This window comes from Cebus imitator, unplaced genomic scaffold, assembly GCF_001604975.1.
Source record: "Cebus imitator isolate Cc_AM_T3 unplaced genomic scaffold, Cebus_imitator-1.0 Scaffold2, whole genome shotgun sequence".
Lineage (NCBI taxonomy): Eukaryota > Metazoa > Chordata > Mammalia > Primates > Cebidae > Cebus > Cebus imitator.
This window is the reverse complement of record NW_016107317.1, coordinates 6258362-6281146: the sequence shown is the minus strand read 5'-3', so window position 1 is coordinate 6281146 and position 22785 is coordinate 6258362. Positions and strand designations below refer to the sequence as shown.

The following is a 22785-nucleotide window of genomic DNA, read 5'->3' as shown; positions in this document are numbered from 1 at the left end:
GAAAAATAACATCAACAAATCTCCAATAATGGACACAGAAAAAGTTCTATAAAATGTCTGATAAAGAATTAGGAATAATCTTCTTCAAGGAATTCAGTGAATAACAAAAAATCTTTAAAAAATATAAATAAAATTTGGAAAACAATCCAGAAACAAAATTAAAAATTTGACCAAGACAGAGGAAGTTTAATTAAAAATCAAATAGGAGTCCTAGAAAGAAAAAAACCACAATAACTGAATGGAAAAATTCATCAGAAAGTGAACAGTAGACTTGTTCACATGAAAGTCAGCGAGCTTCATGACCATATATATGAAATTACCAAATCAGAGAACCAAAAAGAAAAAAGAAAAAAAGAATGAAAAAGCCCTATGGGAATTAACACCATCAAGCAAACTAACCTCCACATAATAATTGTTCCCACAAAAGAGAAGAGAGAAAAAGGACTAGGAAGCATATTTAAGGATATAATGTCTGAAAATTTTCCAAATCTATGACAGTGTTCAGGTACAGGGAGCCCAGAGTTCACCAATCAAATTTTAAACTAAGGAGAAATTCCGCAAGATACATTATAATGAAATTATCAAAAATTATAAACAAAGAAAGAATGCTGAAAGCAGCAAGAGAAAAGAAATGTATTACATTTAGCTGAGCCCCAAAACAGCTTTCAGTGGGTTTCATGGCAGAAACCCTGCAGGCCAGAAGGAAGCAGGACAACATACTCAAAATGCAGAATGAAATTAAAAAAAAAAAACCCATAAGCCAATAATACAGTACTCAGCAAAGCTATTCTTAAAACATCATGGAGAGATAAAGACTTTTCTAGAAAAATAAAAACTGAGGGAATTCATCAACACCAGACCTTACATGAAATGCTAAAGGGAGTTGTTTATTCTGAATGAAAAGAATGCTAACACGTAACAAGAAAACACCTGAATGTAAAATCCCTGGTAAAAGTAAGTATGCAGGCCAAGTCAGAATAATGTAATACTATAATTATGGTGTGTAAGCCATTTATAAATTTAGTATAAAGGCTAAAAATTTTTTAAAGAAAAAATTAAATAGAAAATTAAAAAAATTATTGAGGCAAATGGAAATGGAAACACAACATACTAGAATATATGGAATATAGCAAAAGCAGTTCTACGAGGAATATGTATAGCAATAAATTCATACATCAACAAAAAGAAAAAAGAGAAAAGACCAGTAAAATCAAAGATTTTCAAAAGGGAAATTACAACTAATATCACAGAAATACAAAGTCTCATAAGATACTATTATCGGAAATTACATGCCAACAAACTGGAAAATTCAGCAGAAATAGGTAAATTCCTGGATACATACAACATACCAAAATTAAATCATGAAGAAATAGAAAACCTGAACAAACTAATCATGAGTAACAAGATTGAAGTAGTAATAAAGACACTTCCATCAAAGAAAAGCCCAGAACCCAGATGGCTTCACTGCTGAATTCTACTGGTTAAAAAAGTACTAATTCAAATTCTTATCAAACTTTTCCTCCCCCACAAAAAAAGCTGAGAATCATTCCAAGCTCATTTTATGAGACCAGATTACAATAGTACCAATACCAGAGAATCACACAACAAAAAAAGAAAACCAAAGGTCTGATGAACATAGATGCAAGAAATCCCCAACAAATTATTAGCAAACCAATTCAACAACACATTTAAAAGGTAAATCACCATGGTCCAGGCATGGTGGCTCACACCTGTAATCCCAGCACTTTAGAAGGCCGAGATGGTTAGATCATGATCAGGAGATCGAGATCATACTGGCTAACATGGTGAAACCCCATCTCTACTAAAAATACAAAAATTAGCTGGGTGTGGTGGCATGTGCCTTTAATACCAGCTACTTGGGAGGCTAAGGCAGGAAAATTGCTTGAACCAGGAAGTTGGAGGTTGCAGTGAGCCGAGATCGCGCCACTACACTCCAGCCTGGTGCCTGGTGACAGAGCAAGACTCTGTCTCAAGAAAAGAAAAAATAAAAAAGATCAGTCATCACGATCAAGTGGGATTTATACCAGAGACACAAAGATGATTCAACTGCAAATAAGTAGGTGTGATATATCACATTAACAGAATTAGGGACACAAATTATATAATTGCTTCAAGAGTTATAGAAAAAGTATTTGATACAATTTAATATCCTTCATGATGAAAACTCTCAACGAATTAGGTAGAATAAAAAATACCTTAACATTATAAAGTCAATATATGACAAACCCACATCTAACATCACACGAAATGAGAAAAAGTTAAAATTGTTCCTCTAAGATCTGGAATAAGAAGACAAGATGCCCACGTTAACCACTTTTGTTCAACATAGTATTTGAACTCCTACTTACAGCAATTTGGCAAGAGAAAGAAATAAAGAATATTCAAATAGGAAAGCAGCAAGTCAAATTGTCCATGTTTGCAGATGACATGGTCATGTATATAGAAATACTAAAGAATTCACAAAAAATTTGCCAGAACAAATAAATGAATTCAATAAAGTTGCAGAGCACAAAATCAACACACAAGACTAGTACACATATACAATTGCGTGTATATGCCAGTAAATAATTACCTGAAAAACACATTAAAAAAGGCAATCCCTATTACAATGGCTACAAAAAAGTAAAATAGAAATAAATTTAACCAAGGAGGTAAAAGATCTCTGCAATAAAATCTATTAAGTAATAAAGAAAGAATTCAAAGAAAATAAAACAGTACAAAGGCCCTGTGTTCATGGATTGAAAGAAAATCAATAAAAAAATACTGGATGTAGATTACACTTTAGACCAAGTAGACCTAACAGAAATATACAAAACATTCTATCCAACAGCAGCAGGATACCCATTCTTCTCAAGTGCACATGAAACATTCTCCAGGAAAGATTATGTAAGGTCACAAAAAAAACTTAACAAATTTAAGGTGATTGAAATTATATTAAGTATTTTTGGCTCACAATGCTGTAAAACTAGAAATATACTACAGGTGAAATTTGGAAAATACTCAATAGGTGGAAATTAAACAACATGCTCATAAACAACCAATGGGTTACAGAAAAAAAAAAAAAAATACCTGGAGACAAAAATGGAAACAAAACGGACTAAAACATTGCAGTCAGCAAAAGCAGTTCCAAGTGAGAAATTCATAGCAATAAATATCTATGTCAAAACAGAAGAAAAATCACCAGTAATCAATGGAACATACCACCTCAAAAATCTAGAGACAGAAGAATAACCTTAGTTCAAAGCTGGCAAATGAATGGAAATAACAAAGACCGGAGCAGAAATTAATGAAATAAGTGCTAAAAAAAGAATAGAAAAAAAATCACAGAGTTGGTTAATTGAAAGGATACAAAATACAAACCATTTGCTCTACTAGGAAAAAAAAAGACTACTCAAATAAATGAATCAAAAGTGAAAGAGAAGACATTATAACTGATACCACTGAAATAGAAAGGATCTTAAGAAAATATTATGAACAATTACATGCCAACAAATTGAATAACCTAAAAGAATTAGATAAATTCCTAGACACATATAACCTACCAAGACTGAATCAGAAAGAAATAGAAAATCTGAATAGCCTGATAATGAGTAAGGAGACTGGATCAGTAATAAAATCTCCCATCAAAGAAAAGCCCACAACCAGACAGCTTTATTCCTGAATTATATCAAGCATAAAACAAACAAACTAATACCAATTATTTTCAAACTCTTCCAAAAAATTGAAATGGAGGAAATTCTTCCAAACTCATTTTATGACACTAGCATTATCTTGATACCAAAGGCAGGAAAGCACCCAAGAAAAGAAAATTATAGGCCAATATTTCTAATTAGTGTAGATGCAAAAATACTTAAGAAAATAATATTAGAAAGCTGAATTCCAGAAGACATTAAAGAAAGATTTAACCTTGGATGCAAGGGTGCAAGGATGAAAGAGGAATTTACCCTGGGATGCAAGGATGATTCAACATACCAAAATTAATAAATGTGATACACTAAATTTACAAAATGAAGGTTAAAAATAACATCATCATCTCACTGGATGCAGAAAAATCATGTGATAAAATATAATGTACTTTCATGATAAAAACTCTCAACAGATTAGGTATAAAGGATATGTCCCTCAGGACAATAAAGGCCATATATGACAAACCCATAGCTAATTTCTTATCAGTGGTGAAAAGTTGAAAGCTTTTCCTCTAAGATTAAAGACATGACAAGGATGCCCATTCTTACCACCTCTTTTAAATATAGTACTGGAAGTCCTAGCCAGAGAAGTTAGGCAAGACAAAAGAAAAATTAAAGGCATCCTAATAGAAAAGGAAGAAGTGAAATTGTCTCTATTTGCTGATGACATGATATAGATAGAAAATCCTAAAGACTCCACTAAAGAACTCTTAGAACTGAGAAAGGAATTCAGTAAAGTTGCAAGATACAAAACAAACATACAAAATCATTAGCATTCCTATATACTAATAATCAACTATCTGGAAAAAAATTAAGAAAATCTCATTTATAGTGGCAACAAAAAAATTAAAAACTTAGGTGTAAATTTAACCAAGGAGGTAAAGGACATTTATAGTGAATACTATAACACACGGATGAAAGAAATTGGAATAAATTAAATGAAAATATTTGCTGTGTTCATGGATTAGAAGAATTAATATTTTTTAAATGCCCATACTATCCAAAACAGTCTACATATTCAGTGCAATTACTATAAAAATTTGATGTCATTTTATCACAGAAATGGACAAACAATCCTTAAATTTGTATGAAACCACAAAAGATCCCAAGCAGCTAAAATGATCTCGGAAAAAACAAAAACAAAACAAAAAAAAACCAAAAGACCAAAGCTAGGGGAAATCACACTCCCCAACTTCAAGATATATTATAAAGTGATTGTAATCAAAACAGCATGGTGCTGGCATAAAAACAGACACATTGATCAAAAAGGAACAGGATAGAAAACCCAGAAATAAACCCATGCATTTATAGTCAACTTGTTTTTGACAAAGGCATCAAGAGCACATGATGGGGAAAAGATAGTCTCTTCAATAAATTGTGTTGGATAAACTGGATATTCACATGAAGTAGAGTAAAATTAGAACCTTAGCTTACAGTGCCCACAAAAAATAGCTCAAAATGGAGAAAATACTTATAAGACTTTAAATTATAAGACTGCTAGAAGAAAACATAAGGGGAAATCTCCATGACATTGGTCTTAGCAATGTTTTTGTTTTGGATAACACCCCAAAAGCACATGCAACAAAAACAAACATAAACAAGTGCAAGGCATCAAACTAAAACACTTCTGCACAGTAAAGGAAACAATTAGCAAACTGAAGAGATGGCCCATAGAATGAGAGAAAATGTTTGCAAACCATACGTCTGATAATGGGCTAATAGCCAAAATATATAAGGAACTCAGGCCAGGCACATGGCTCACACTTGTAATCCCAGCACTTTCAGGGGCTGAGTAGGGCAGATCACGAGGCCAGGAGTTCGAGACCAGCCTGGCCAACATGGTAAAATCCCCATCTCTACTAAAAACAAAAAATTAGCCAAGCGTGGTGGCACATACCTGTAGTCCCAGGTACTTGGGAGGCTGAGGCAGAAGAATCACTTGAGCCTGGAAGGTGGACATTGCAATGAGCCAAGATTGTGCCACTGCACTCCAACTTGGGCAACAGAGCGAGACTCTGTCTCAAAAAGAGAAAAGAACCTCAAATAACTTAATAGCAAGAAAACAAATAAACTGATTAAAAAATAAGCAAAGAACCTAAACAGACATTTCTCAAAAGATGACATAGAAATGGCCAATAAGTACATAAAAATAATCGCTCAGAATCACTATCAAGGAAATACAGATTAAAGCCACACTGAGAAACCACCTCACCTCTGTTAGAATGGATTTATCAGATCATGAAAGATTAAGTTTTGGAGGGGATTGGGAGAAAAGGGAAATTATGCAATGTTTGTGGGAATATAAATTAGTATAGCAATTATGGAAAACAGTAAATAGTTTCCTCTAGAAACTGAAAATAGAACTACCATATGACCCAGTAATCTTGCTTCTGGGTATTTATTCAAAGGAATTAAATCAATGTGTTTTAAGGATGTCTTAACTCTCATGTTCTTTGCAGTATTATTCACAATAGCCAAGATATGGAAACAAATAAATGTCCATCAATGGATGAAGAGATAAAGAAAATGTAGCACGTATACACAACAAAATACTATTTAGTTTTAAAAGGAGGGAAATCTTGTCATTTATGACATGAATGAATCCAGAGAGCATTATGCCAAGTGAAATAAACCAACCACACAAAAATCACACAATCTCACATATAAATGAAATCTAATAAGTTGAATTTGTAGAAGTAGAGCAGAGTGGTGGTTATCAGAGTCTTAGGGAGTGAGGAACTGGGGAGAATGGGGAGCTGTTGATTAAAGGGTATAAAGTTTCAGATAGACAGCAGGAATAGACTTTTAGATCTATCGTCCATCATTATAATGCATAGTCGAGAGCACTTTTAGACCTATTGTCCATCATTATAATGCATAGTCGAGAGCAATGCATTATAAATTTAAAAATAACAGTAAATATCAAATATCTCACCATAAAAAAGTGATAGGAAATCAAGGTAGTAGATATGTTAACTACTTTGATTTCATCACATTGTATCCCATAAATGTAATCTGTCAATCATAAATAACATAAATAACTGTTTTCAAAAATAAACATAAATAAAAACAAACAAAAACATATAGTCTATCTCTAGGGTACCTGACCTTAACTACTGGTCATATTGCCCTTTAAAATTATCTAGAAGGAAAGCTACAAAAAACAATTAATACAAGGCTAGTATTGGTAAAGTAAAAGGCCATGTAGAATATGAAAATATAGCCTAGTCTAAAAAATAAAAGTATGAAACACAGAGTTAGGAGACCAACAAACATCAGCAATAAATGCTTTTCTTAATTTCTCTTGCTTTATAAGAGCATGTCATCATCAAGAAATTATTGAGTTGAAATTCTGAGTTTATTACTATAGTGAAATCTTTTATGTAATGAAAAATTACTGTGTAGAAATGATTGCTATAAGGGGAATTGAGTGAAAATTGCGGATACATAATTTTGTTAACCACTTTAATTTGCATCTTGGGGAAAGAAAATTTAAAAGTGAAGATAGGTCAGGCACGTGGCACATGCCTATAATTCCAGGATTTTGGGCAGAGGCACAAATTGCTTGAGCCCAGGAGTCGAAGACCAGCCTCGGCAACATGGTGAGATCATATCTCTACAAAACAATAAAAAAGTGAACTAGGTATGGTGATGCATGCCTGTGATCCCAGCTACTTGGGAGGCTGAGGTAAGAGGATTGCCTGAGTCCAGGTACGTAGAGGCTGCAGTGAGCCATGATTGTGCCACTACACTCCAACCTTTGAGACAGAGTAAGACCCTGTCTCAAAAATAAAAAGATAAGAATTAAGCAGTAGTTCAAAAGAAAAACCAATAGGTTTCAGAGAGCTGGAGAAGTCCCTCATGGTTTCCACTGTAAGATTAGCCAAATTTTCCCCAGAATCATAAGAAATATCTCAGTTGTCCTTTGATTTAATCTGATGGCATAAATTTTCTTTATCTAGTCTCACCACTAAAGCCATTAAAAAGGGACTGTTTGCTTATATGCAGGATGTAAAATCCTTCATAATCATAACTAAGATTTATTTTTCTTCTCTTAGAAGTTTGAAAGTTTATGGGAGCCCCAGAGTTGGTCTAAGCATCGAAATAGAATTTCCAGATTCCTGGATAACTGAATTCAGAGGAATTGTTCAGGGATACCTGGGCATAGATTCCAAATAAGAGAGTGGCTTTGCTAACTCAATTTAATTCAAGAACCAGGAGAGATCAATATCTGTGACATTCCCTAAACAGAGTAACACAGAGGCTTAGTGTGAGATGTTCTGGAATGGTGATATAAGCATGAGCATAAAAGGGCAGCAGCCCAGTGAAAAATCAGTATTTTTCTCAAGACTCTTCTTATAAAAATATCACCTTTTTTGCTGTGTTAGTGAATACACAATAAATTAGTTAATATATGTTAATAATATTTTGTAAACCATAAAAAATTATACAAATGCTTTTCCCTTCCATGTTTTTAAGGAATAGACAATACTAGAAACACATGTATCTGTACATAAACTCTATGCTCCCAGTGGGTGCAGCATTTTACATTAAAAATGATGACCTAGGGTTATTGTTAGTTGGAGCATTATATGATCTTGCCAGACTATGGGACATTATGACAGTCCTAGGGCATGATTTATATATCTGGCTTTGAATATTATGGGGGGCATTATTAAACCCATTTTTGCCTGGTGTTCCGTTACTGGAACCCTAAGCCTGTGGGAGTTACTTATATCCTATTGCTCAAGGTCATCACCAACGTCTAATTTTTCACACAAAAATTTGCAGCCTCCAGCATAAAGGGGTTAATACATCTGAGTATGTGTACAGAAGCTAGGTAGGGTCCAGGTTTCTCTCTAAAAATGGGGTCCATAATGTAATAAGTGTGAGACAAATACAAATGTTCATTTATCCTGGGGGACTAGAAAGGTCCTACTTACAGAATCTATAAGACTTGTAAAAGGACTTCTGTATGCCTAAGAATCAGTAAGAACAATCAATGAACCTAGGATGGAAGAAGTCAGTTGTCCAACAAAACAACATTCAGTGAATTCCAGAAACAACTGAAAGAGGCTTGGAGGAGGAATATTAGATGCTTCCTACAACTCAAAAGATGGTGTAATAGGTATGGTTCTGTTTTACCATTAAACAAACTCAGAGCAAAAGTATCAGCATTGAGAAAGTAATTCAGGGAAACACTGCCAATGAGCCACTCACCAGTAGACATAAAATCTTAGAAATAATAATCCAAATGGATCATGGAGCTGCAGTTGGCCTCCTTAGCTGGTGGTTAATAACTAAAATTCTCAAAAGAAGACAGTAGCAACTTTATTTTCATTCATCCAATCAATAATTATTGAATGGCCGATGTTTGGTTTATTAGCTGCTTAATTCAGCAAAAAATATTAAGAACCCATTATGAATGTGGCTCTATGCTGGGCACATTTTAAATTTACTTATGATGCTGCCTAAGAAAAGTTTAAAATTGCCAAACTCTAGAAGTAGTGGTAGCTGCTCTAGCATCAACAGGCAACCAAACTGGAGCTCGATCTTCTCTACAGACCCTGGTATATGAACTTACCATATTGTTTTTTTTTTTTTAATTTTTCTTCTTCTTTTTTATTTTGAACTTACCATATTGTTTTAATAACCTTTTCTTTGCTTTTTTATGTCTCCAAACTGGATATTTTTCTATAGAACTGAAATATCTTTGTTCATTTTAAATCACTCACATGAACAACACAGAAGCCAGTGGAATAAATCAATAAGGGTACTCCAAATTGCCCGTGTACAATTCATCAAAATTAAAAAAAAATAAAGATGTCAAAACCGAATCTTTGAATTTCTAGAAAAAGGTGGAGTTCAGGGAATAACTGTTACATGAGTAAGGAATATATATATATATATATATATATATATAAACACTCAAGTATGTTAATTGACATTTGTCCCTCATAAGCTAGGTATCCCTCCTCTATGACATTCTCATGGTCTGTACATCTCTCCATCTCTGCCATTATATAACATTTTATGTGTTTAATAATGTGCGTAATAATCATTTATGTGTTTTTATTTGCAGTGCTTGAAAGAGTATCCCTAATTGAGATGGTAAGTGTATATTATCTTTGTATCCCCAACGTTTATCACAGTCCTTGGCATGCAGACCATTCCCAGTGGACATCTAAGAAGTGAATGAAGGCTGGGCGCTCACGCCTCTAATCCCAGCACCTTGGGAGGCCAAGACAGGCGGATCACTTGAAGCCAGGAGTTTCAGACCAGCCTGGCCAAAATGGCGAAACCCCGTCTTTACTAAAAATGCAAAAATTAGTCAGGCATGGTGGTGCACACCTGTAGTCCCAGCTACTTGGCAGGGTGAGGCAGCAGAATCACTTGAACCCTGGAGGTGGAGGTTGCCGTGAGTAGAGATTGCACAATTGCACTCTAGCCTGGGCAACAAAGCGAGACTCCATCTTAAAAAAATAAAATAAAATAAAATAAAAGAAGTGAATGAATATGTGGTGAATTTTTCTGAGGCTATTTATTAAAGAAAGCAATGTATTAAAAGTAACAAAAAGTAAAATAATCCATTTGTATGCTTTTACGAAAAAGGAGTTAGTCTATGTTGGCATTTTAATGCAAGGTTATGGCCATCTAGTATAAATTCAATCACATTATTTTGTAAGAAGTACTATTATTTCTTATATTAAGGGGCTGTTCTTAGGTAAAATTGACTGATTAGTCTTTGGAATGGTTTGATCCCATTTCTACCCTAATATGAAATATATTTTTAAAGATTTTTAGTCTCCAACCTCTGATTTCCTTACTTTCAGCTCAAATAAAATGAAACATAACCTATTCATCCATCAGCATTCTTTATTTTAGTAAATAATATAATTATTCAGTCATTTGCTAAGATAAAACCATCTAGGTATCACCCTTGAATATTTTCTTTTCTTCTCTGACCTTCTGTGCTCCTCCTACAGTTCATTAATCAAAGCCAATGTCCAATCAATTAGCAGGTCCTGTGACTCTGTCTTCAAAATATATTCTGAATCTGTCAGTTTTTATTACTTCTACCTTTACTGGTCTCACTTTATTGCAGTAGTCTCTTCACTGGTCTCTGTTATACAGGGTATCAGGAGGAAGCTTTTGAAAACCACTTAAATCCAACAGTTTCCCCTGATCTTAACAAATAAAAGCCACATTCTATATGCCCTCTGTACCCTACCTGATTGGGCCTCCACCAAACTCTTCACCCTTACCTCCTACTGCCTGCCCTCTCCATGCCATCTCCAGAATCCAGGTCTTGTCACTGGAACATGCCAGGCTTATTTCTGGGCTCACTGCTATTATATGTGCTATTCTCTCTACCTAGAATACTATTCTCACAGATCTCCATGAGGTGGTCATACGAACACAGCTTTTTGTCATGTCTTCTGAGAGTCTCTTTAAAATAGTACCACCACGCCAGTTAATTTCTATTCCATTTCTCTGCTTTAGTTTTCTAAAATAACTTCTCATTTTCTCATGTCATTTCTTTGCTTATAAACTTGTTTAATGTCTTTCATCCATACTAGAAAGAGATCAGGGTTTGTATCTGTCTTGTTTGCTCTTGTATCCTTGAATACTAGATACTCCCTAAATATCTGTGGAATGATGTAAGGCTAATTCAGTGTGGGAAGTATGCTAGTATTTTTATGTGTAGACCAGTGGTGATTTGCTATGAGCAATATATCAGATGTTTTGAGATTATCAATTCATACCTCATTGTCCATTCATGGTTCATAAAGAAACAAAAATATTATTTCAAATGATGCAGATGAAAACAGGATTAGTTGCTTCTCATGGGGGAAGGCCAGTTTAGTCTACTACCAATTTGAGGAAATCAAATTTGTTGCATTAAAAATTGACTTTAAAATTTTTCTTCAATCTTTTTAGGTATATTATAATGTTTATATTACCTTGGGGGATTTGAGAGATGGGAGTAAGTCATCAGCAGGGCTTCTATGCCATTACATGTTATACATATTGCTTAGGACATTGCCTAATTACTGTAATAAACATTTGTGCACTGACCTTTTTATCCCTCCAAATGTTTGTGCATGACCTAAGAATTTTCCAAAATCAATGTGAAACATGTGTCCCGACTTTGTCAGCATGATGTTATCATTGTGACGGTCACATACTCCCAGGATGAATGTTACCACACACCAGCCAGCACAGGAGTAGAAAAAATTCCTCAAGGCCTAATCCATTGAAAAACAATAACACAAAAATAATAACAAAAATGAGGAAATGCATTAGCATCAGAGGTAATCATAAATACTAAATGATAGAAAGCAAAATTACGTAATTAGAAAAAATGTCTACATCTCAGTGGACAGAAGGGTACAGTTAAACGGCTGATTCTTGATCTGCTACAGAAGAATATGAAACAACCATTCTTTAGCCTAATAGATTAATGTTTTCATTGAAACTGGGGAAAATATCTCCTTCATTCAGATGGAGCTAATTTTTGTGGTTTACTAGAGGGGTTTTCTAGTATGATTTTTTGATACATCAAACATATAATATTCGATGATATTTTTCAAAGTAAAAGAAGGAAGAACAATATCACAACATCACCTAATATTGCCTATTCCCAAATAAATCTTAAAACATCAACTATTTAATAGTTGAAATTTTGGAATACAGAGAAAGCTATACTGAGAAATCTATAATGTTTTATGTGTCTTTTTACAAATAGTTCATCAATATAGTTGATGTCTGAAGGTGTTTGGTATAATATCTATATATATACACACATAAATTTATTATACATATAATAAATATATGTAATATATATAATTTGTCAATCCAAATGTTCTCCACTTATATGTGTGTGTGTATATATTATAGATGATATATAAAATACACATATATATCATATATATGTGTTTTATATGTATACCCATAAGGTATTATATGACTAATACCATATATGTATCATATATATTATATATGTGTATATTATATATACATGTATAGTATACGTGCATATGTATATATATATTCCATATATGTATATATACACACACACATATAATATATATGTGTGTATATATACATGTGTGTATATATATACATATATATGGTATATATGCGTAATACATATGTATATTAAGATATGTATATATAAAATACATATATGAAATATATGTGTATTAAACATATATATACCATAATGTATTATATATTGGTATAATATATATATCATATATGTGTATATATACCATATATATACCATACATACCATATACCATATATACCATATATATGGTATATATATACATATATGGTATATATATATATATATTATACCAATATATAATATATTATGGTATATATATGTTTAATACACATATATTTCATATATGTATTTTATATATACATATCTTAATATATGTATTACACATATATACCACATATGTGTATATATATGTTTGTATATATGTGTGTGTATATGTGTGTGTGTGTATATATATAATATATATACCATATATGTATTATATATTGGTATAATACATATATGGTATATATATACCATATATATGTTATATATGGTATAATACATGTATATATATACCATATATGGTGTGTATACATATATTATATGCTGTATATACATATATTATACCATTATACCATTATATATGGTATAATACAATGTATATGATGTATATACCTATATTATACCATATATAATGGTATAATGGTATAATATATGTATATACCATATATAACATATATAATGGTATAATATATGTATATACACCATATACATTGTATTATATTGGTATAATAAATATCATATGTAATACATATATACATCTATACACACACATATATGGAATGTTTATATATGGTGTATATATACATATATATCATATATATGTGTATTAAACATATATTAAACACATATACATATATATACCTATATACACATTCCATATATACATTTGTATATGCATATATACACATTCTATATATATACATATATGTGTGTATATACATATATGTGTGTATACACATATATACATATATGCATATATATATTTGTATATATACAAATACATCTATATGCACATATATATACATACATACACATATATACACATATATACAAATACATCTATACACACACACACACACACATATATATATATATTTTCATGGTTTACTATATATATATGTGTGTGTGTGTGTGTGTGTGTGTGTGTGTGTGTGTGTATCAGTGAATGCCTGTGTGGCTGGAAGCAGATTATCACTAAGTCAATCTGTGCTTATGTTCTCTAGTGAACAGAGGTTACTTTCCAAAAACACACTGTTTCCAAAATGGTCTCCTGGGTATACATCATTTCATCAACTTGGTAGTATAACCATGAATGATTGGTTGGGCCTAGGTTATGGGTCTCCTAGCATGGTGGGGCTGCCTTGGTGCAGTGAAGTCTAGGTCACCAGGATGCATGCTAGAATACCTTAGTTCTAGGTCTCCCATGTCCCTAAGTGAGTCACTGAATTTGTCAATCCAAATGTTCTTCACTTATAAAGTGAAAATAATAAAATATGTCCTTCACATGGTGATTGTGAAGAGCAATGTATTTGGAAACACCTCATACAACATAACCACAAGGATTAATGCAAAACTGAAGTTATGAGAACAACTAAAAAGTAGATTTCAAGTTAATTGTATTGAATTATTTATTATTTGGCCTGTAGGACTTATATTTTGCTCCAACACAATGTTATAGAAGTGTGGAATAGAGGTGACCAATCATCGCAGTTTACCCAGGTTGAAGGAATTTCTCAGAATAAGGGGATTTCAGTGCACAGGATAGTACAAATGGTGCACTTTTGCATGAATTAGCAAATAGGTGCTCCTGCCTCTAGGGGGACCCAGTTGTACCAGATCATAGCTTGGCAAGTGGAACAAGGCCTGGTTCTATCCATACTCATCTCCTTAGCCAGGATCCCTGATATAGGGCAGAACCTGCACAACTGTACGTTGTAAGACAGATACCAAAACAAAGTAAACTGTAAGAAAAAATGTTTGCAGTTGAATAAAACAGTATATTTTGTAAAATTATGATCTACATAAACTCTATTTTGCATTTTGCAAACCATTAAGAAAATGGGAGATGAAAAAGTAGAGAATGGCGGAAGAAACATATTGCGAAGAGAAGAAGAGGTTTTTATAGAAATTGGAGATTCCTTAAAGGAGGTAATTTCAAGGGGTATTGTTTCTGGGGTGAGATTGATGTCAGGAAAACAGCTGAGCAAAAAACAAAAATCTTTATTGATAATGAGGAATTTCACCCAGAAACTAAACAAAATACAGAAACTTTTATGTAGTTAATATATTATTTAAACTGGGTCATTATTATGGGCCGATGGTTGAGTGAATTACAATGTGAAGTGCACTTACTTTACATTTCTACAAATAAGAACATCTAATGAACCAGAGCAAATTTGTATTTAAGTACATTATTTAAAATGATCTGCATCAGGACAAACCTTTTCATAATCTGCCTTTAAATGGTTGTGCTGACTGAACCACTTTTTGATTGTATTTTCTTTCAATGGTCCTATCAGTCCAGAATGGCGATGAATCTTTGCCAGGGTCACAGCATCAGGTACCATCTGCACCATTCCTGGTAGACAGAAAAAGGATTATGCAGACAATTCTTTCATCACAGGATGAGGGAGCCTTAGGAAATATAACAACAACAGCTTCCGGCACTGCTAGATTACTCCTTTCCTTTCCAAACCTTTTTTTCTGGAGGAGGTTTATCTGGATGTACCTCTTTCTAATTCTTCCTAAAATCCTGGAGAAAAATGAGGCTACTTGTATTTGGATCAGATTGATCAGAAGTAGCTTTAATATTTTTTCTAGAGCTATGGTAGAAAGCCAATCTTGATGATGCACAGAGGCCCCGCTGAATCAATAGAGTAGTGGATTAATGATCACATGGCTGGTGCATTCATTTACAGTTTAAGGGGGGAGATTTAAGTCTGGATAACAAACATATTTACAAGTTAAAGGAGCCAAATATACTTCCATAACAAACACTGTATATATATTATGAAAATCAATGTTCAGGTTAAAAAAAGCATCATGGTTATATTTCTGGGAGTGAACAGAATAACTCAGCAGTAAACAGGTAGAGAGACACCTGCTTCTTCCTTCTCAGTCAACATTAAAGAGAAACTACAATAGCAATTTTTTTTTAAAGGGAGCATATATTGATTGAACTTAAATAGGAAATTTGCTCCACTGGCCATGTATCCATAAAGGTTTCTTTTTTTTTTTTAATTGTGCCCCTAAGTTTACTGGAAAGTAAAAATCTGCAAATCTTCTGATTTTTATACTATACAGAACAGCAATATAAGTCCAGTACTTAAAGCTCTTTTATGGCTAATGCCTACAGAACAACCTGCAATGCACAGTATTACAAATTAAGTCATTAAAAGAAATTAAAGTCTAGAGATTCTGATTTCCATAGTCTTGACAATTGGAAGAGTTGCAAACTCAAATTCCCATAGAGACCAGGGACACAAATATAACTCTATGAACAGAGAGATGGTTGAGTTTTTTTAATTGACTATTTCATGATCTACCTTAAAAGCATTAACATTAACCAACACTAAAGTAGATTATGGTGATGATAAACAAAACACGTATCTGTGCTGAATTTGGTCATTTGCAGCTAGTTTGCAGTCTTAATTTCTCTTAACATCTAATAGTCCTGTTGTGATCACTGGGCACCTACATTTGTGGATTGGAAGGAAACTTCACATCCCAGAAACAAGTCCTGGGAATACCTATAGTATCATTATACTTCTCCCTCCTCCCCTAGCAGTATTCAGCTGTTACTCAGGTTTTCTCATGTGTGTTAAAGTAGACAGCAGATCTAAAACATTTAATGTCAGTAGGTGATGCTTTTTAATTCTAAAAATTTTCCTCCTCATTTTTCCAGTTCCTCTATTTAACACTTCCTAAAGGAAGTCATTTCTACCTGGTTGATGAGTGTTTCAATGCCATCTTACCTTTGACCATGCCCAAAATTAGGACTTAGATGATTGCACCTTTTGGACACTTTGCTGCAGCAATGTCAATTGCTTTTCCAACTACATTGATCTTTAGGGAGTTAATGCTTGCTAAATTCCAAGCCACGGATCACAAGGTGAATTGCTGACTATCCAGAAAAGCTTGTCCCTAATTTATAGTAATTATGGTGGCTAAATTCTACTCATTAATTGAAATCATACATTTATACATTTTAAGCTAGTATATATCATATACTATTTAAATACTTCTAACATAATTCTGTGCACATAAAGTAACGTGTGGTTTTATTCTTATAATCCTTTAATGCAGCATTTCTCAAATTTTAATGCACACACAAATGATTTGGTGACATGGTTTAGCTCTGTGTCCCCACTCAAATCTCATCTCAAATTATAATCCTCATAATTCCCATGTGTGGAGGGAGGGAGCTGGTGGGAGGCAATCAGATCATGGGGGTGGTTTTACCCCATGCTGTTCTCATGACAGTTCTCACAGGGAGAGGAACATCGCACACTGGGGCCTGGGGGCAGGTGGGCTAGGGGAGGAAGAGCAGGAGGTGGGGGGTTTGGGGAGGGATAGTATTAGGAGAAATACCTAATGTAGATGAGGCAGCGATGGATGCAGTAAACCACCACCAAAGCACGTGTATATCTAACAAACCTGCATGATCTGCACATGTACCCCATAACTTAAAAGTATAATAAAGAAATTAAAAAAAAAAAGATTTGATAGTTTTATTAGTGTTGACAGTTCCTCCTTCTCCTCCTTTTTTTCCTACCACCTTCTGAAGAAGGTCCTTGCTTCCGCTTCACATTCTGCCATGAATGTAAGTTTGCTGACGCCTCCCCAGTCACGTGGAACTCTGAGTCAATTAAACCTCTTTCCTTTATTAATTACCGAGTCTTGGTATTTTTTTTATAGCCATGTGAAAACAAACTAATACATTTAGGAATTTTGTTAAAATGTTCTAATTGAGTATGGCAGGGGTGGAGCCAGAGATTCTGCATTTCTAACAAGCTCCTAAGTGATGTCAGTGCTGTGGGTCTGTGGTTCACACTTTAAGTAGAAAGCCTCTTAGGGATAAAAATATTCGAGGTGGTGTCTTTCAGACAAACATGCATAAGAACCACCCTATCAGATTTTTGCATTCAACCTTTGAGCCCTTCTCCCTCCAGGAAGTCTTATTTAGTATACCTGGATTGGGGTAGGTTGTATTTATTCCTTCCATTACTCTATGTAATTTTTATGCTCAGCAAAGCTGGAGAACTGATGATAAAATAAATCCAGAAGAATTTTTATCTGGCCTGGAAATTTCTTACAGAACTTCTAGGACATTACACACAAAGTGACCATGAGAATGATAATCAACAATAATGTTGGTAAAGTCATGGAAGCTTCATGCCTGGAGTTTACTCTCCTTAAGGGCGGCAACTCTATTTAGCTCATTTTAGCATGCATTTCCCATCTCACTTTGTGACATTTCTTGAGAAGAGCAGGTATTCAATAAGCCTTGGAACCTGATTAAAAATGCAACCTAATCTTCTAAAAATGACATGTTTTAATGATCTCTATTTTTCTTTAAGAATTACTTTGTCAGTATAATGCCCTCTGAAATCTTACAGCTATTGAAGTTTGTTGTTGGTAGACAGAGGAGAAAAATAACTTCTTTGTCTTGTAACATTTGTAACTTTGGATAAGTCTATATTTTATTTTTGCGGAATCATTTTATTAACGAAAAGATTTAGTCTTGGGTACATTCTATGATTATAAACAGAAATGAAATAAAATTTAAAAATTCCACTGGGATCAGTAATTTACACAATTTCTGGAGAAAAGGTGATTCATGTAACATCAAAGATCTCAGCTTGGATTATGTAGCATTATTCCTTTTCAGCATTTTAGGATAAGAAAGCATTAGGTCACTTACGCGGAAAAAAAGGAGGGTAAAATGCAAGGCATAACAATCCCATGGTAGCAAGGATAAATGACTGTTACAAGAACTAGAGATTTAGAAGGTTTTCAGAGTGGAACACTTGGCATGGAAGTAGGAACCCTGTTATCAGAATCAAAATAATTGATTGGCTTGTATGACTTGTAATGCAATCATTGTAAGATATCAAGCTGCAAGTGAATTTAGAGGTGTTTTCATACTTAGCATTTAAAATCTCAAGTGTTGAGCTTTCTGGTGGAACCTCAGGAATTGAGGAACCATGGCATGACAGTTCTTTTATGATGACAGGTTTAAATTGTAGCTCTGCTTGAATTAAAAAAAAAAATTACTACATGGTCTAGATTCTCTCTCCAGTTCTATGATTTCATCCCCTTGTTTATGTACATGTATCTGCTGTAAGTCATACCAATTAATTTAATAAAACTCTAAGTGGCAATGGTTATATGTAAAAAAAAATTTTTTTTAATATACCGGCCAGACGCTGTGGCTCATGCCTGTAATCCCAGGACTTTGAGAGGCTGAGGTGGATGGATCACTGGAGGTCAGGAATTCGAGACCAGCCTGGCCAACATCGTGAAACTCCGTCTCTACCAAAAATACAAAAATTAGCCAGGCATGCTGGCCGGCTCCTATAATCTCAGCTACTTGGGAGGCTGAGGCAGGAGAATTGCTGGAACCCGGGAAGAAGAGGTTGCAGTGAGCTGAGATCGCACCATTGCACTCCTGCATGGGCTGACAATAGTGAGACTCGGTCTCAAAAAAAAAGCATTCTAAGATACCTTTGATACTATTGTTTCTTTGGCATTATTGTAATTAAGTATAACCTTTACTTCTGATGTTTTAGTAATAATTTGTGTGGTCTATTGACATTATTTTCATTGAAAACATGTATAATTGTATTTCCACACTGATTTCTTGACTTTTATAAAGGAAAAGAAATGCTGATGTATGTTAAACATTTACATGTGTGGCCAACATTGACAGTTGATAGTTTATCTACTCAAAAGTCTTTTAGAAATTAAATTAAGGTTTATAATGTGTTTAGAATTTCCAGAACTCCTTTCAGCAGTTGTAAATATGTAGATTTTGTGATTATTTTGTAATAATTTTGTGTTATTTTGTAAATCTGATTTTGTAAAATAAGATTTTGTGTTAATAAGTCATAATTGTATTATTTTAAAAAGGAGTAGGCTTTCCTATCATTACATTAGAAAATGAGAAAAATAACAGTAAGTTATTAATGGAACTAACTCTTAAGGACTCATACAAAGTAACGGTTAACATTTGGATTGTGAAGGCCCTAATGAATACCTAAAAGCATTTTATGCTTCTTTATAAATTCCGTTGGCTTATCATTTTTGAAAATAATTCTTTAAAAAAAAGAAGAATGTGTATAGTTCTTTGGATTTTCAAGCTTGTAGTTTAAAGATGGAGAAAATTTTGTAGTCTATTACCAGTGAATATGTGAAATAAGTAATGTGAGCCAATGCACTTTCTAATCTGTACTGACCTTGGTCTTTTCCTGTGGATAGACATTTATAAATGATCATTTGCATATCCAAGCCTTCCTGCAGCCAAATATTGTCCATCACTTGAATAATCTGCAGAACAAGCATATCCTGACGAAGATCATCTCCAGCCTGTTAAAAACAAAATTATAGACCCTGGGTTTTTCCTTGAATTCCATTAAAAGCAGTCAATATAGTACATGTCACTTCTTTCCTTGGATACATTTGTAGCCTGACTTACAGTGGTTTCAATGGTTTTGTTAGCACTAAAAGTATCTTGTGTTTCTGATAAACAAATTTTAAATTGAGAACTTCCCTTTAAATAATTATAGAAGCTTCAACCATCAAATTAGAGGCACTGCTTGAAATGTTCCTCGATAATAATTTTCAATTTATTATCCACGTGTAATTTCTCAGATTCAAAGTCTGGCAAAGACATGCTGGATGGATGTTTATTCAAATTTCAAACCTAGCCAAGAGAGATCTCTTTCTAAGTGAAACATTATTTGGTATGCCATAAATTTATGCACTGATATGCAGTTAGAATATCAAGTGCTTCCTGAGTAGGAGTATAAATAGCAACCACATGATTGATTAGACTTTAAATCAGTGATTTCTCAAATTATTTTGAAGAGAGTTAAAAGGTTTTCTGAGAAAATAATTCTTGATAATAATAAGAAATGATAAAGTGGTGATAGCCTTGCATTGTGAAGGAGATGGAATATGTCCAAAGGTGAAGAATAGTTCTATCCTTTTAAACAAATAGGAACTTTGGTTTTGAAAACCACTTTCTAAATTATACATGGAAAATCCTGCCATGATAATATTCTGTGTTTTCTTTTTTCTGCTTCATCAAAAGTACAGTGTTGTGGGACCACTAGTTCTTGAGGTAACAGGACAAAGCACAAGTATGGGCACACTACTTACTATTCTCCAAAATAGACAGAATTGACTAAAAATTTATTCTGAGACCTTGCTGCATGGTTTGGCTGAATAATAGACTAAATGAACTGGAGGACTGTCATATTCTTATGTTTTACCTTTATTTCCCTTTCTGTTCCCATTTTCCTATGTGCCTAGAAACCTGCTACTACCTTTTCTCTGTTTTTCCAGTGGGATTCATGATGAAGGCTGAAATGATCCCTATTTACCTTTTTATTTAAAAGGAAAAAAATAACTCAAATTACTAAAATCAGCAAGTGCTGGCAGGGAAGAACTTGATGTTAAATTAACTTATGTCATTTCAGTTCCAGTTAATTTTGATCCTAATTCAGTATCTAGACCAAAATAAAACTTTCCTCCTAGGGGCTCACCACACATTCAACTTTCTGTGCCACTTAAAAGCAATCATATCACTTCATTTATTGAAATATATTCCCTTGGGTTTTGAACTGAAGGTTCCCTGGCTTTGAGCCAGTAATGTTTGATATATTGCCAATCAGGAGTTTGGCACATACTATACATAATCCTGTAAAATGGCAGAATCTAAAAAAACTGAAAAACCTCTGTGTTGGTGCTGGAGGAAAATAGCTATGACAATTTCTTTTTGTGAGTAATAAATTGATATTTCTGTCTAATGAATCAATTCATATTTTAAGAGCACTACCATACCTTAAAAATAATGCCAATGTTTTTGCCCATTGGATTAGCATTGATGAAAGTAATCTTCAATGGCAAAGCATTAGATGTAAAATATGAACATGCCTATAGTAAAAGAAAAAGGGAAAACTAGTGAGCAAAATAAAGCAATCCCCAACCCCCCAAAGGCAAACATTTTTCCCAAAATCACAGCCCATTGCAGACTTTGTTGCATGAACAAATATAACACATATGAATAATTTTTATACTTTGGAACACAGACACATATATATATTTAAATGTAGTCTATCAACTAGAGCCTTTACTTTGAAACCAACCAAGAAACCAGCTTTTTGACAGATTGTAAGTCTTCAACTATGTTTTTTCCTCAATGAACGGTAGTGATATGTTCAAGGTTTAAATGAACTAAGCAGTACATGAATATTGTGCTTATGCTAGCTGGTTAGTAGATAAAAGTTAAATTTTATTTTAAAAACTTTATTTCCTTTCTATTATTTCTACATTGCAGAATACTTTAAAGACAAATGGATAGTGAGTTAAGAAAGACTTCGGTTCATATCTAAGCTTTATAACTCATTTTCTGTAAAGTGGAGGTAGCAACCCCTCCTTCATACATTTTTGTGATAGAGAAATGAACTAATGAATATGAAATATCTTTTACAGTGCCTGACACTAATCAGGGACTTTGAAAAATCCTTACTTTTTCTCTTTTAGTTAATGAACGCTTTCTTGTTTTTATAAATAACAATACAGCACATATTTTGTCTTCTCATTTCCTGTAATTACACTTTCCATTTGCATTTTCAGCTTTGTGATATTGACTAATTTTCACTCTACTTTCCTTGTTGCCTATTTTCCTTTTATTTTCTTACAACTGAGCATTGAAAAGCTGTATGTCTTTAGACTATG

At 33.4% G+C, this 22785-nt stretch overlaps 1 protein-coding gene across 1 annotated transcript in view; it reads right to left on the bottom strand.

Moving 5' to 3' along the window:
* Nucleotides 1-22785, bottom strand: part of PIK3C2G (phosphatidylinositol-4-phosphate 3-kinase catalytic subunit type 2 gamma) — a 395898-nt gene that overhangs the window by 127172 nt on the left and 245941 nt on the right. Inside the window, exons 21-24 of the mRNA XM_017528884.2 lie at nucleotides 21889-21981; nucleotides 20280-20409; nucleotides 15264-15400; nucleotides 11787-11956 (exon numbers count right to left, since the gene is read on the bottom strand). Of these exons, the coding sequence (XP_017384373.1) occupies nucleotides 11787-11956; nucleotides 15264-15400; nucleotides 20280-20409; nucleotides 21889-21981 (530 nt within the window). The remainder of the gene's footprint in view (nucleotides 1-11786; nucleotides 11957-15263; nucleotides 15401-20279; nucleotides 20410-21888; nucleotides 21982-22785) is intronic.